A 15,028-nucleotide genomic window follows, 5' to 3' on the forward strand; every position below is an offset into this window, starting at 1 on the left:
CGTTTGTGTGTCGAAAATGCCTCCCCCAATGCAGAACTCGACGATGGTGCTATATACGTTGGGAGATCCTTTCCCAATGCTCTTTGGTATATATGTCGACACTTTGTGGAATCGGGAGACCCCATATTTTTTGTAGTTCTATTCATTTGTTCAAATGGATCTTCCCTTACTTATTACTTTTTGTGGATGATATTATTTGTTACCCTGACTCCTAGCTCTTATATCTATGTACTTAAGAAAAAATTTGGTCTTGAATTCCAAATAGCAGATCTTGGACCCTTGAAGTACTTTTTGGGCCTAGAAAGCCGCTCATCCACAATTAGTATTTTTGTCAACTAAGCTAAATACCTCGCAGATCTCCTTACCACATCTCAAGCATGTCCTTGCGAAAATCTTGTTCAACGCCCATATCTACAACAATTGATCTATATACCACCACCTGACCACTTAATGATCCATCACTTTACCATCTGGCTCATTACATTATCTCACTTTTTACTTGACATGAGATTGTCTTCTCTATAAACCGTGTAAGTTAATTTATGGATAGCTTCATTGTTGTTCATTTTTCTACAGTCAAACGTATTCTTCAGTATCTATGGGGCTCCAGATCTCTTGGTATTCTTTTTTGCCAAGACACTTTTGTCCTTAAATGCATTCTGTGACTCTGATTGGGCTGGAAACACTTTAATCGCTGTACACACACTAGAAGAAAACCTGTCTACTATGACAGTTATATATCTCAAAAAATGAATGGAAAAAAAAAAACTGTCACAAAATAAAAAATTTCGCGTTTTTGGCGGAAAAAGACGGAATTTTTCGGAAAACACTTTTCGCGACAGTTATTAAATGTCATAGAATGTTAGGGTTAAAAATTTTATTATTTTATATTTAAAAAATTAAAATTACATATTTATATTTTAAAAAAAAACCCAAACTCCCCAAAATTTTCCCCAAATTCTTCCTCCCATCCGCGTGCCCTAACTTTACCCCAAATTTCCCCCAATTTCTTCCTCCCCTCCGCGTGAAGTCTCGTCGGCTTTCTCCCATTTCTGACCGTCTGAAGTCCCGTCGCCACCACCAATCCCCTCCTGCCCGTCCGTCGAAACCTTCTCCACCAACCCGTCGCCACCACCAACCCGTCGCCACCACCCCCGTCTTCTCCAAACCTCTCCAATCAACCTGAAGCAACAAAATCGTGGGCGTCAGTCGTCACCCCTCCCCTCCGCCGGTAAGCTTCTCTTCCTTATCTCTTTCTCTCTCTCTCTCTCTATGAAGTTCTTCGTTGTCTCCATTGGATTGTTTCTTGAGTTTCAGTTTATCCCAATTTCATTGGATTGTTTCGCCGGTAAGATCTTATCCTCATTTCCAAAAGAGATGTCATGGCTAGTGCCGATTTCTTTGCAATCTTTAAAATTATTTTCTTTGTTTTCAAGAATTTGTGTAGGTTGGTGATGAAACATTTTGGTAGCTTACAATGTGTTTGATGAAATGCCTCAATAAAGCATTTAGTTGATTTTTGATTGATTTTTGTTCGTTCGAATTAGGAAATCAAGGCCAAAGGAGATGTCATGGCTATGGGCTGAAACCTTTTTCGCCTCTTTGCTTACTTGGAATTTGAATCCGTTCATCGTGTTTTCTCCGTCTTCTTGTATCGTTGTACACTGCCGCTTTAACGACGGTGTAATTTTTCGCTAGTGCAATCCGATTTGAGAAAATATATTTTTCTTGAGTTATGCTGATCAATTACGTTTTACGACGCTTTGATCACGAGGAAATTGGAGCAGGATTGATGAAGAGGAAAAGTTTATCTTTATTTTTATGTTATGCTGATTTGTCCTTCTTGATGCTATACTTCTTAGATGTGGTTCTGAAGGAAAAGGAAAAATAATTTGTGGCTTGAAGCAGTAATTCATCATAGTAGAGAGAGTCATTATAGTTGGAGGAACTAATGTTCTTAGTTAAGCGTTTATGCTTTTGGTAACATTCTCATGTTTGTAGCACAACTATTTGAAGAAAATTAGTTGTAAATACCGAATATGATTTATTGGACTTAGCTAAATTTTTTATTATATGTGAGACATTCATAGCAGAAATTACCTTTCAGTTGACGTCCTTACTTTCTGAGATTGGGCTGAATATTCAAGAAGCACATGCTTTTTCAACAACAGATGGCTTTTCCTTGGATGTTTTTGTAGTTGATGGTTGGGTAATTGAGGTAATATAGTCTTCCAAGGCTTTTCTTTCTCATTTTCACACGACATTGAATGAGTTGTGGCAGGACATTGGATATTTTTTCAGTTCAGAATGGTCTTGATCTATTTTTTCTTAAAAAAATATTATTTATACCATCCATGAATTGATTTTTTACATGGAGTGTTGAAATTACAGGATACCAAGCAGCTAAAAGATATACTGGCAGAAGAAATATCAAAGATTCAGGTAGCTGCCAATATTCTTGTTAAAGGTTACATTCCTGAGGATGGTTATACTTCACCTCAGATGTTATTTGAATTCTAACTAGTTGAGTTATATAGAAAAGGCATCCTCTATTCACACCTTGCATTTTCCATACTGAGAAGCAAGAAATTCATATCATGAGGTATTTATATCACAGTTTAATTTTCCACAATGCTGCTATCTGTTCTCTAATTCTTTCTATCTTTGTCTCTTGTATATATTTTCTTCTTATAAAAGTGATTATCGCAATTTCATAGTTTGCTAGTTTGGTTGTCTTATCGCCAAAAGGTGTTACATTAATCCTATAAATATTATTGGGGCATAGGTAGTTTTCACATTATTTATATCATTAGTTTATCTTTCTTCTTTAACATCGAAACTAATGTTAAGTTCAATTTACCTGGGTAAAAAAAGTACCTGTTGGTGGTCAACAATCTAGGCCTTCACTCCCTTAGTAGTTCATCCGTTTTCACCCTCTTGTTTCTAAAATTTGTAGAAAACTTCGGCACAAGAATGTTGTCCAATTTATTGGTGCATCTACCAGGCCTCCAAGCCTTTTCATTGTTATAAGTAACCTAATTATTACACATTTTGTTGATATAATGCTGATGAGATTTGCCTATATTATAACTGTGTAAATTAATCTCCCATGATTGTTAGAGTACATGTCTGGTGGAAGCTTACACGACTTTTTACATCAACAAAAGGCCGTTCTTAGTTTTCCTTCCTTACTAAGAGTGGCAGTTGATGTGTCGAAGGGAATGAGCTATTTGCATCAAAAGAATATCATCCATAGAGATCTAAAAGCTGCAAATCTTTTGATGGATGAATATGGGGTAAGAAGAAATAAAACTTTTGCATTTACTTCGTGAGTTGATCAATAAGACGTGCTTATTAACTTACCAAGTCATTTTGACACACTCTTCTGTTTCCTATTAGTTTTAAAAGCATGCTTACTGGTATTCAATTTGATGGCAATATTATGTATCTTCATTTCATAACCATTGATCTGCTGCTTACAGAATCATGTTGATTTCTGGATAGATCTAAAGACAATACTTGTAGTCTTTTCCATGCAATACTTTGTCTTTATTGGCCACTTTTATCTTTATGATCAATACCATATACCTGTCTAATTCTCAATGATTTATATGAATATGACCCTTTTAATGTCGATAACAAAATAAGGAAAAGTACTGTACCAATCTTTGCAGCTATGCGTAATTGAGAGTGAACACTGTAATGTAACCAATTATTGTTTTTCTTGGTCAACCCTGAATCATTTCAACACTAAAATGTAATGTTACACGAGCGTTAAAAGTACAGTCACTGTAAAACTCATCAATTTTAGGAAGTTATTTTGGGTAAAAGTAGGGTAGGTGCAAGATTGAGCCGTTAAATATTTAAAAGTTGACACATTAAAATTTTAATGTCATTGCTCTCCACTGTAGGCTCTGAAGTACTTTTTGATTCCAATGATTTTTCTTTTATACAATAAATATCTATAGGCACAATCATTATTTGATTTTGCAGAGTAGCTAATATCAATTCTAGCTAAGTTATTCTCGGGGTCGCTTTCTTAAGTGTGCTTCCTTTATCTTTTGTATTTTCATTTAATTAACTTTTCATCAATTTGTTCTCTATTCCAGACCGATATTAAACCAAAATGTTTGACAGGTTATCAAGGTAGCTGATTTTGGTGTTGCTAGAGTGCTAGCTCAATCTGGTGTGATGACTGCCGAAACTGGAACATATCGTTGGATGGCTCCGGAGGTTAGTATCATGCAAATATATACTATTCACCCTATGGACATCAAGTGCTGCGTTGGCATTCATGAAAAGTGTAGATATTAGATTTCAACCAATGTGTAATGGATCAGATTTCTATGTACCTCATATTTTCATATTTTCATGGTCATATATGGTACACGTTCAGTTTCACACAGCACTAATATGGCTCGAACATCAATCCATTCCTAGGAAGTTTTTCAGATGTGCAATAGTTGTATTAAGAATTCTGGAAAGGAACTAAGAAAGAAGAAGAAACTTGTTTCTTCATCTGGATTGTCATTGATGATTTATTGTCGTTAATATACTTCAGAGTAGTTATTTATATAACTTTGGACTTGGAATCATAGAACTTTTTGAAGGCAAGTTTTCACAGTCTTGATAGCTCTCTATTTCAAGAGGAAATGATATTGGCATATCATTCACCAATACTAAAATATTATCCTGCATTTAGGTGCTTTGTTTGTAGATGCATTGCTATTCCTTATTGGGATGGTAGTTTTTCCTCCTTGTTTGTCTTCTGAATGTTTGTTGTTCGTGACTGCAAGGTTATTGAGCATAAACCGTACGATCATAAAGCTGATGTTTATAGCTTTGAGATAGTGTTGTGGGAGCTGCTTACAGGTGTCGTAAATTATTTGGTTCTTGTTATTTGACCAATTTGTTCTTCATGCCAATTTGTTTTCAAGAATTTTGTTCGTTCTTTTATTTGGTTCTTGTTATTTGACCAATTTGTTATTCATGCCAATTTATCAGGTGTCGTTTTTTAATAATCATGTAGCTTTTATTTCATCTATTGAACATTTTAAATTTGTACAAGTGTCTTTCTATTGTTCATTTAGCTATGATGTACTATGTACCCATTTTCTAGGGTCAATCTTGACCAAGGTCGAGGCCAAGTACACCTTTTTTTTTTAGTTTAAGATGTAAAGTTAGGAACTTTTTTTTACTTGATCTTAGCTCTAATTGAGGTTGATCATGCTGGCTTGGACTAGGGCTTAAGCTAGACCCCTTTTTGTTATTCTTGATTTAAATATTATGTTTCTTTCTTGTAGTCATCTTTAGTTATTCATTGACTGTACGTATGTGTTATGGATACTTATATTCATGTTGTCTTTGTAGGTTCAACTGGAGTCGACAACTTCATGAGTTTTCTTTCAAAGAACATTTCCAGAGACGAACATTCTCGGTTGGTCGTTTATGCTTCTGCAGAAAATCTTGTTAGATGTATTCTAATGCTATTTAAAATATTTTTTGATTAAGGGCTAGGATTCCGTACATGTGGATTATTGAAACTTGTATTAAGATGTACAAATATTATAAATTGTATTATAGTGTATATATATTAAAGTGTTGGCTATTTTTTTGTACATTGGTGTGAAACTTGTATAAATTCAAATTTGTCATTCTCAGCTACATTATTGTCATTCAAATGGTTCGTGTAATGGTGGAGCTGCATGGAGAACATGAAAAAACTATAGTATATCACAGTTTAAAACTGTCACGATTGCAATATATTTGACTGCAAAAAAATGTCGTCAATAGCAAAACAATGACATTTAATGTTATCGAAAAATTGTCACGATTGCACAATCGTTGACTGGAAAAAAATGTCGTCAATAACTAAACAATGACATTTTTACAAAAAAAAACTGTCGTGAATAACATATTCATGACAATTAATACATGTCACAATAAATGAATTCGTGACATTTATTTAACGGTCGTTAATAAAGAAATGATGATAGTTATTGAATGTCATAAAATAGATTATGACAGTTATTTGAAGTCGTTGAATGTTGATTAACGACATTTATTTCATGTCATAAAATAACCTATTGTGACAGTTTTCGAAAACTGTCGTCGAAGGACTTTCCATGACTCCCGCTTCTATGACTGAAAATAACTGTCGCGAAATTCGTTTACGACAGTAAATAACTGTCGTTGTTGACCACTTTTGTACTAGTGACATTTGGATCCATTGCCTTTCTTGGTGCTAGTCCCATCTCTTGGTACTCGAAAAAGCAGCCCACTATATCTGGCTCTTCCACTGAGGCAAAATATTGTTTCCTTGCCGCTACAACTACAGATATTTACTGGGTCTGACAACTACTTTCTGATGTTCCTTTTCATACTTCTTCAACCTTATGACATGATAATGTTTTTGCAATATCACTAGCTAAGAATCATGTTTTCCATACTCACATAAAACATATTGAAATTCATTTTCATTTTGTCGATCGCAAAGATATCTGAGTTCACTTCATTTCTTGTAAAGATCAACTAGCAAATCTTCTTACAAAGCCTTGTCTTCGCCAACATTTTTAAATCTTAAGGACAAACTTTTATCTTCTCTATTGTCTTCCGTTTGAGGGAGAATATATATTAAGAGGACATTCCAATATTATTCTCAATCAAACAGATTTGCTCCATAATCTCCTTCTTCATTTAAGATCTTCAATCGTGCCTTCATTGTATATTTGATTGTATTGTAATTCCTACCATATATATTCTCACGTAATGTGATTACATACCAATAGTGTATCATGGAATAATCAAGCAAATTAATTTCTTCATTACTGTCTTCTTAGTTATTATATTGTTTACGTCTTTGTATTTTCAATATTTTTTTTTAAAGTAAACTTTCATACTAAAGAATTAGATCATGAGGCATAAGTAATAAAAACCACTCATATAATAAGGGAGAAAAACCATAAAAGAAAAATTGTTCATACAAACCCTTTCTCACAACTATTAAAACTTCCCGGTACTCTCAATTATTAAGTTTATTATTAAATTTTCTGTTAAGAAAAACTATTACTAAAATTTATGGAATCATATAAGCACAGTCTTTTCTTTTTCCCAGAAAATGAGGTTCAATAAAGAACTAATTTCGAATAACCATATTTAAGATTTGTTTTGAAAGTATATCAACGAAAATGAAATGAAATGAAATTAAAAGTTTGTGGTTTGGATATTATGGGTGTCCTCCGGTGTAGATGAACTACACCAATCCCAAAATTGATGATTAAACTCTTTTCCAGTCGATACTGTATGAGAGGTCATGTGGATGATAAAAAACTCTATCTTACATTCTAAAATTAAAATTTTATAGAACAAGAAACAAAACAAAAGTATCAAACATGATTATGTTTCTTTCTTCTTCTTTTCTTTCTTTTTTTAAATAAATAATAAAGAAAGAAGAATGGAAACAATGATCAGTTATGTTTCGCTTTTCATTAAAGAAAAAAACTAAGTATGATTCCATCTTTGTGTTCATACTATCAATTTTGTTTAGATTTAAACAAATCCTAAAGTGTAGTATAATAAAAAATTGTAACCCTTAGAAACCGAATAAAAACAAAGCCACAATTAAATAACCAAATAACAAATAAATAACTTTTGGGAGGCATACTGTATAGAAATAACCTAGAGCTATATATGTCATCCACTTCATTGAAAAAGAATAGGAATGGCATATCATGAGAGGGGCTACTTGGTGACAATGATTTTAGATATTTAGGACTCAAAATGGGTGGTGGTTCAAACCTAATTGAACCAACCAAAAATAATAATAACAAAAGTAAAAAGAGGAGAGGGAGAGAGATTCCAATTTTGAAAATTGATAGTGAATGCAAATAGAATAGGTCACTATAAGTGCCATGTGCTATGCTTTGCTTGGTGTCTAAAGTTAGTTGAGTATTTGAAATATCCTAAAGTCAGCAAAGGGGATAGATTTTCCATCCCTTTCACAAATAGAATCTTATTATGTTTATTTTGGCTTTGGGTTTTATTCTTATTACAACATCAAACCAAAATATCTTGCTTTTCAATTTCAATCTCCACCTATGTTAGTCAAGTTGAATCAAACATTTTGAAAATATGAGTCCAACTCAAATTTGGAAAAATAATAGAAAAAAAAGAAAAAAAAAAAACTCCAGAAGTGTTCAGTCAATTTGGTTTCATCAACTTCAATCAAACAAACATCACCATCCCATGTATTTCGACGTGCTCGGTGTATGGTTCGGTTTGTCCATAATTGCATAAAGATCAATGTAAAAATATGCTATGAAACATGGTCATATATATATATCATAGAACGCAGACAAATAGGACCTTAAATAATTGGTATTTTGCCTTAAAAAATGAAATGATGTGAAGTCTTTCCTTGGAACATCAAGGACGTTGAGAAAATAAAGACTATCTTAGAATTTAAATGACAAGGATCTGTATATACAAAGTAAAATATAAATCAGTAGCTTTGTTTCATTAAATTGTGTACAATGTGAGCTAGCGTTCAATGATGTAGCTCAGGCAACTGTAGGGTTGAATGACATGCAAATGGGAGGATTGATCCTGAAAATTGATAGCACTGCTGAAGGAATTGTCCATATTCCGTCACCACATATCAAACCCGACGCAACTGCACCAGCATAATCCTCTGCATCCTTCCGATTAATTCGCTCCCATATAAAGAGGATGACAGTCCCAACAAACATATCGATAGCAAAGTAAGCTCCAATGTAAAATGGAACAGCCATGGCCATTGGAATTGGAATGAATTGTGCGATTTTCTTTGGAACCACGTCCCTCAAAAGGTTAACTAAGAAAGCTGCCACAAAAAACCCACAACACATGGCCAAACAATGTTTGGGGAGCTCTGAAAAACCCTCAACACCTAGAATGGCCATTTCTCTAAATATTACAGCATAAGGGGCTTTGTATGGACTATCAGGTAACCCGATATCGAAAGCGCTCCAAAATAACCAAAATGTAAGGGGAGCAATCACACAGCCCATGGCTGTCCCTACTAGCTGACTTACAAACATAGACTTGGCTGAAGAAAGAGTAAGATAACCCGTCTTGAAGTCTTGCATAAGATCAGCAGCTGTTGAAACAATTGACATCATAACACCGCAAGCTGCTAATCCAGCAATAACTCCGCCATTGCCTCCAACTAAAGAAGCAAATAGAAAAAGACCAAGCTTCCCATAAGTTGATGATAGATTCCAGTCAGTAAGACCAGTGCCGTAGGAGTTGCAGAAAGCAAGGGCAGGTGCAACAACATAAGCGCCAAGAACCAAATACCACTTCAAGGGTGGGAAGATCATTGGCATTGTTGCTGTCGATATCGCTGCTAGGCCAACATATCCAGATGCTGCAAACCATGTCGGTATTCTATCTTTAAGAAATACCTTATCCTTCCTTCTTTCCTCGGCAAGCAATTTATACCCCTCGCTATCTGCCAATTTAGACATCAGGACAGTTCATGACCATTAAATCCATTTGAGCTAACAAACTATTGATAGTAAAAGTTTTTGGGAGAACCTAAGCATTTTATGTCAAACAGACACAATAAAATCCAAAAACAGAATGCCCACAACACCATTTTTCCTCAAATATGCAAGTCTTATTCAGTCTTCATATATGTCGTAATAAGACTACGCATTTGATCAATCAATTGATAAGCCATAAAACACTGATGAAATGAGCATCTCAGCAAATCAGTTTATTAACTAACTAGGAATCTGGATATGATGTCACTGGACTCATTGCCTACATAACCAGACTTTGCGCTAAGAAACTAACAATATTCCATTAAAACTTTTCAATGTTGTTGATTGTCATAATTATTTATGACAACCATTCAAAATGGAAGGCTTATGCAACAAAAGCAAGTGAAAGAAATCTAGGAGGAAGTAACATATAATCAACTCGAACAACTCCAAGGTAAAATACCAACCTGTGGCTTCTTTTATGACGGGGAGGTTATTATTTGTGGTGCTTTTGTTGCAAATTTCTTTCACAGTAAGGTATATAATTTTGATCAAATTATAAAGACCGTCACCAAGGATGAGGGAAATAGCTATGAAGACCTGCAGAGAAACAATAACCAAAGCAGTTTGAGGCAGACAACAAAATCATCGGGATGCAAGAGGTCATTGAGAAAAAAAATGAAAGAATACAAGCATATACGAAAAAACCAAGCCCACAAAAAGGGCCCATTCAAGGTTCCAACTATGCAAAAATAAATTGACGTCCATAGAGAAACACGAAATCTAATAAGGAACCAAATGTCACTAGGGCCTCTCTCCACACCTATAAACATTATTATTTATCTCCTTAAAGATCTCACAACAAAGAACACAGTTGAAACATGTGAACAGTTTTCATTTTCACACTCTAAAATTAAAATTGACTGGAGCCATAACATATAGTCTAGAATGTTGCAAGACAATGGGAGGCGAACACAAACATATTCATTGGATAACACATAAACCTAAAAGAATCATTGTCAACCAATGTCTCAAAGAACGACACGTAATCTAGACAGTCAAAACTTCAAGTACCTTATATCCATAAAGTCCTTTAAAGTCATTGCTCCCAAGGTCAGCTGGATACCAGTCCCCAGCATGCCGTGTAACAAATGGCCAAAGAAACCCCCATGATATAATTGCTCCAAGAAGAACAGAGCAATTTACAATGTGAGGACAAATGAGGCCGCAACCCACATAAGTTGGACTAAAGTCGAAATAAAAACTGCAAGAAAATAAGTAATTAATTGCATAAATTTACATAATAGTCTGGGTAGAGTAATATAACATTTAGTGGAGGCAATATTTATAACAATAATTTGTAGAAAATTAAGACAAGCCAAATGGATAAAATATCTACTTTTGATGAAACCTATAGATTCAAGAGATGATGGGGATTGGGGAGAGGAACATAAATTCTGAGGAAAACCAATTCCACAGTATTTTTTTCTCATCAAAGCTAGCAAAAAGGTCAATACGAAATTATTAATGGGTTGTCCATGTATTCTTGGTATAGTACTGCAGTTTTAGGTGTGATTTGATCTCATCAATCGACCATCACTACCCAGACATCCTATATAATTTAATTGAATTTCTAAAAGTGAGAAGGTGAGAAACATTTTTCAATTTGCTTCCGTTGTAATAGAAATAATTAGGACTCTGAGTTTGAAAAACTTAGATTCAATTTGTAGCATCTTCTTCCTTCTTAGACCAATAAGAGAAGAAAAAGAAAAAGGAGACATGAGTAAATAATGCAATGATTCTGTTTATGAACATGTCTAGTTTAACATATTTAATTTTCTATTCTTCCTTCCTTCTTTTTGGAAAGAAGAAAAAGGTTCAAGAGAATTCAAGACTTACGTATTCTTATATAATTCCAAGCCAAGAGTGGGAAAATTATCAAATCCACAAGAATCTCCCACACCACTGAAGAACCACTTGAAACAGCTCCAAATGAAACTTATCCCGAGATATTTTCCAAGACAATGTACCTGCTTTCTGCAAAAAAAAAAAAAAAAAACAAAAAAAAAAAGAATGGAGGTGTGAGCTGCAAAGGGGACCATCCACTTAATATTTACAGCAACTAAAATATTATTGGAAGATTACAATGGGCCTTGGGCACAACAAAAGATCCCATTCCCATTTATCTTTAGATTCAACAATGTGTTTACCCTGCAAGCTCAGCTCCTGTGTTAGTATGGAAACTATTTATCAGCATGGCCGTGGCTGTTCCGCTGGGATATGTAAGCTTGTAATCCAAGACCATCACCTGGACTCATCCAACAAGAGTTTTTTCTAAAAAAAAAAGGGAAGAGAAAGCACAACATTTTTTCTTTTTGTCAATGTCTGCGAATGACTAATTCAATTTATGCACTTCGAAAAATTTCACAAGATCTTTCAGGAAACTCGTAAAATTTCACAACATGGGATTTGAGCTTATTCTTCCCCTCTTTCATTTTTTCTGCAGGCCCTAGGCGTTGAATATTTTACTTCACTTATTTGAGCAGCCAATCTAATGCAAAATGTAATATAGAGTTCCATGGAAATATGTTTTCATCTCTAGGTCACTCCTCAAAGTGCACTAATTGACGATTTTCAGAGAAGCAGATCATGCATGAAATGAACTAACTGTAGAAAAAAGATAGATTCCTCTGGTAGTGGGTAATTGGTTCAGGCAATAACAAGCTTTAGTGGTATCTTTTGACCAAATGAATTGTAGAATGGCAAGTAAGGATATGAGTTTTCATTTATTTCTCAACCAGCCAGAAAACAGAAGTAAAAAATCAAAAAAAGAAGAGAGAAAATCAGAAGGTTTAAGTTGAACGCATTCAACAGTATAATGATGTGTTGAATATCAACAAAAGCCTATAACAGTCACCTTACGCAGAGGCACAAGACTGAATAGCCCAAGGAAACTGACAACAAACAAAAATCCAATCATCCACGCCAGTCCTGGGTTTATCACATCTTCTGCCCGGTTACCAGGATAATCTGTGCCAATTAACTTATATGTTCTCTCATCCATGGCAATTATATAAGAACCAAATCCTCCTGAAATGATATAAAAATTAATCAATTGGATTAAACAGGAAAACATAGGGAACCCACGAGGGTCAAAGTTTCCTGCTCATAATACAAGTAAGTTGGAGGGAAACTCAGTTCAAATTATGTTTCTAAACGAGGATGAATGCATTTGTTTCTTTACCAAGTCAACCTGTAGATGCTGACAACATAAAATGGACAAAGACAACACCATGAATTCCAAGCAAGAAAAAAATTCTAAAATTGGCAATGATACAATGTGAGATTCTGTTAATCATCAACAAACCCCAAGAAAAGTTACTAGGGGAAGAAAAAGTATACAGCTCAAACAGGGAAAAAAAAGTAGAGGAGAAATCAACTAATAGAGATACAAGCCACAGACTAACAGCCAGGTTTTTTTCTTTTTTTGTACTAATAGGTTTGTAGATGCAATGATGCAGTTCCAGGCAGCATTCCACAAAGCCAGTTAAGAGAAAGCAAAGTTATAATATATAACTTCTAAAATCCAATAACAACTTCGAGGATTAAATAGTTAAGTTCGTGTAAATCAAAAATCAAGCACACAGGGACACCAAGATATTAGCTTAACTTGAATCCTGCACATGAATGCTTAGAAAACTTGTAACAGTCTTGTCCAGAGTATTGAGATTGATATTAAAAAGCTGCTCATGGAGATTCAGCTTATGGAGTAAGCTGTGAGGATATTATGGACTCTCTAGCATAAGGTGATTTAGTTGAAGAAAATTTAGAGGTTTACTTCACACATGGTTTTGATACCTGTTTTAGAATAGTGTAAATATTCAAGCAGAAATGTCATCTATAATTCCCAAATTCTCTGCTTTGATTGATAAATGTGGTTTGCAAATGAAATCAATTCCACCTTGTTGGAAGTCTAGCTTCGTTGTTTAGTCTAGAAATGGAATCATTATTGTGAATTCACATTCGTGCAACTAAACCGTACTATTTTGCCCTTAAGAAGTTGTGTTTTTTTCCTAGTAGTCGCAAGCTGGTAATAGACAGTTTAAAAGTTGATTTTCATTATGGTTTGATCCTCACATTTCTGAATCTCTAGTCATTAAAGGACTTTTTTCCTCATCTCCTCATCCGTCTTTAGTGGGCTTTGACCTTAAAGTTTATGTGGTCTCTAGCTTTGGTTTCTTTTCTGATGTTGGTTTGTTAAGTTTTAAGCGTTTGCTTTTTTTGATGACTTCTTCCTCTTTGTATCTCACTCGTATTGTCTTCTTTTGTTTTTCTCAGTTTCTCATTTCTTTCTTCTTTTGAATGTTACTTTTTTTTAGCATTAATCTCCTTTCATTTTTTTCAACTAAAAGTTCTGTTTCCTTTTTAAAAATAAATATAAAAATGGTCGATGTAAGTCAAACCAAGCCCAATGCATTGAAGTGCATCCCCCTATTGAACAATCTGGCAGTAGAAAAATCAAGTCATAGACTTTTCTCTCCCAATTTCACTTTCTAGTTTCTAGGGCAATGAAAGGGGATGTATCTGAATTTGCTAGATAAAAGTAGAAGACTCCAAGAACACTAATACCAAAACGCTACATGGCTTCAGAAATTGAAGAAAGACGTACAAATTTTACAAAGTAACAGAGAATCCCTATAGAGTAATCCCGAAAGCACAAGAAGACAGCTTATGTAAAATAAATGGTCAGCGACAAAGAAGAAAAAAGAGAGAGAGAGAGAGAGAGATTACCACTGAAGGCCAGGCCGTAACAAGCCACAACGCATGTCTGGATTACGGTGTTCTCTTGCTTGGTAAATGGTACAACTGAGAAACCAATCTTGGACAAAACCCCAGTCCATGATTTGACGAAGAAGAAACCCAATAATCCAGCAGCGACGTTCAAGGACGGGATGATTCCCACTGTTAGATTCAGCTTGTGGGTAATGATACAGAACAAAGTCCCTAACAAAGCACTCACAGCCAATCCTCTGATCGTGATTTGATCTTTCCAATCTGGGATTTCTTCCAAATCATCAGATTCAACGGACCCTCCATGATTCTCAGGCTCCACCAACAACGGTTCTGATATCTCTACGCGAGTTTTCTCGGTCCCCATTGAGATGATTCGTCTCAAATTCTTCCTTTTTCCACGGGATTCAATCGCAATAGAATTCCCTTTTAATCCAGAACGAATCCTCCTTTCGATGCGTTTATTGGGATGTGTGATCCACGATGTTGATTAGAAAAGGATTTGATTCGTTGGAGTGTGTGCTGTGACAACTGTGGAATTGGTTTTTCTTTTTTCTTTTTCTTTTTCTTCAGGTAGATGTTGAACAGATCTTTAATTTGTTTCCTCCACGTTGTAATTACGAAAAGATTCATCACTTAATTAATCTTCTAAACAATCAAAACCCAACAAAAAGTTAATTTTTTTTTTTTTTTTTTCACATGGGTAGCTCTAA

General features: G+C 34.7%; 2 protein-coding genes across 4 annotated transcripts; one reads left to right on the plus strand and one right to left on the minus strand.

Annotated features, from left to right (window-relative positions):
- The first annotated feature begins 938 nt into the window (after positions 1-938).
- Positions 939-5,761, plus strand: LOC116402616 (serine/threonine-protein kinase STY46-like). 2 transcript variants are annotated; one of them, XM_031882122.1, is made up of 10 exons: positions 939-1,231; positions 1,548-1,683; positions 2,108-2,218; positions 2,392-2,442; positions 2,538-2,602; positions 2,957-3,030; positions 3,121-3,296; positions 4,138-4,233; positions 4,797-4,872; positions 5,371-5,761. In XM_031882122.1, exons 2-10 carry the CDS (start codon positions 1,567-1,569, stop codon positions 5,508-5,510), a joined length of 906 nt encoding a protein of 301 aa, XP_031737982.1. In that variant the 5' UTR covers positions 939-1,231; positions 1,548-1,566; the 3' UTR covers positions 5,511-5,761. The 2 variants fall into 2 exon arrangements, with proteins under 2 accessions (XP_031737982.1, XP_031737983.1); XM_031882123.1 differs by lacking the exon at positions 4,797-4,872.
- A 2,554-nt stretch (positions 5,762-8,315) lies between these two features.
- On the minus strand, positions 8,316-14,887 carry LOC101218633 (probable metal-nicotianamine transporter YSL6). 2 transcript variants are annotated; one of them, XM_004147961.3, is made up of 7 exons: positions 14,316-14,887; positions 12,442-12,614; positions 11,735-11,832; positions 11,424-11,561; positions 10,599-10,788; positions 9,992-10,124; positions 8,359-9,490 (listed from the first exon to the last, which is right to left on the minus strand). In XM_004147961.3, exons 1-7 carry the CDS (start codon positions 14,680-14,682, stop codon positions 8,559-8,561), a joined length of 2,031 nt encoding a protein of 676 aa, XP_004148009.1. In that variant the 5' UTR covers positions 14,683-14,887; the 3' UTR covers positions 8,359-8,558. The 2 variants fall into 2 exon arrangements, with proteins under 2 accessions (XP_031738059.1, XP_004148009.1); XM_031882199.1 differs by lacking the exon at positions 14,316-14,887 and having other exon boundaries at positions 8,316-9,490; positions 11,735-11,858; positions 12,442-12,581.
- Positions 14,888-15,028: the final 141 nt, after the last annotated feature.

Source organism: Cucumis sativus, chromosome 3 (genome assembly GCF_000004075.3).
Source record: "Cucumis sativus cultivar 9930 chromosome 3, Cucumber_9930_V3, whole genome shotgun sequence".
In the NCBI taxonomy this organism is placed as follows: domain Eukaryota; kingdom Viridiplantae; phylum Streptophyta; class Magnoliopsida; order Cucurbitales; family Cucurbitaceae; genus Cucumis; species Cucumis sativus.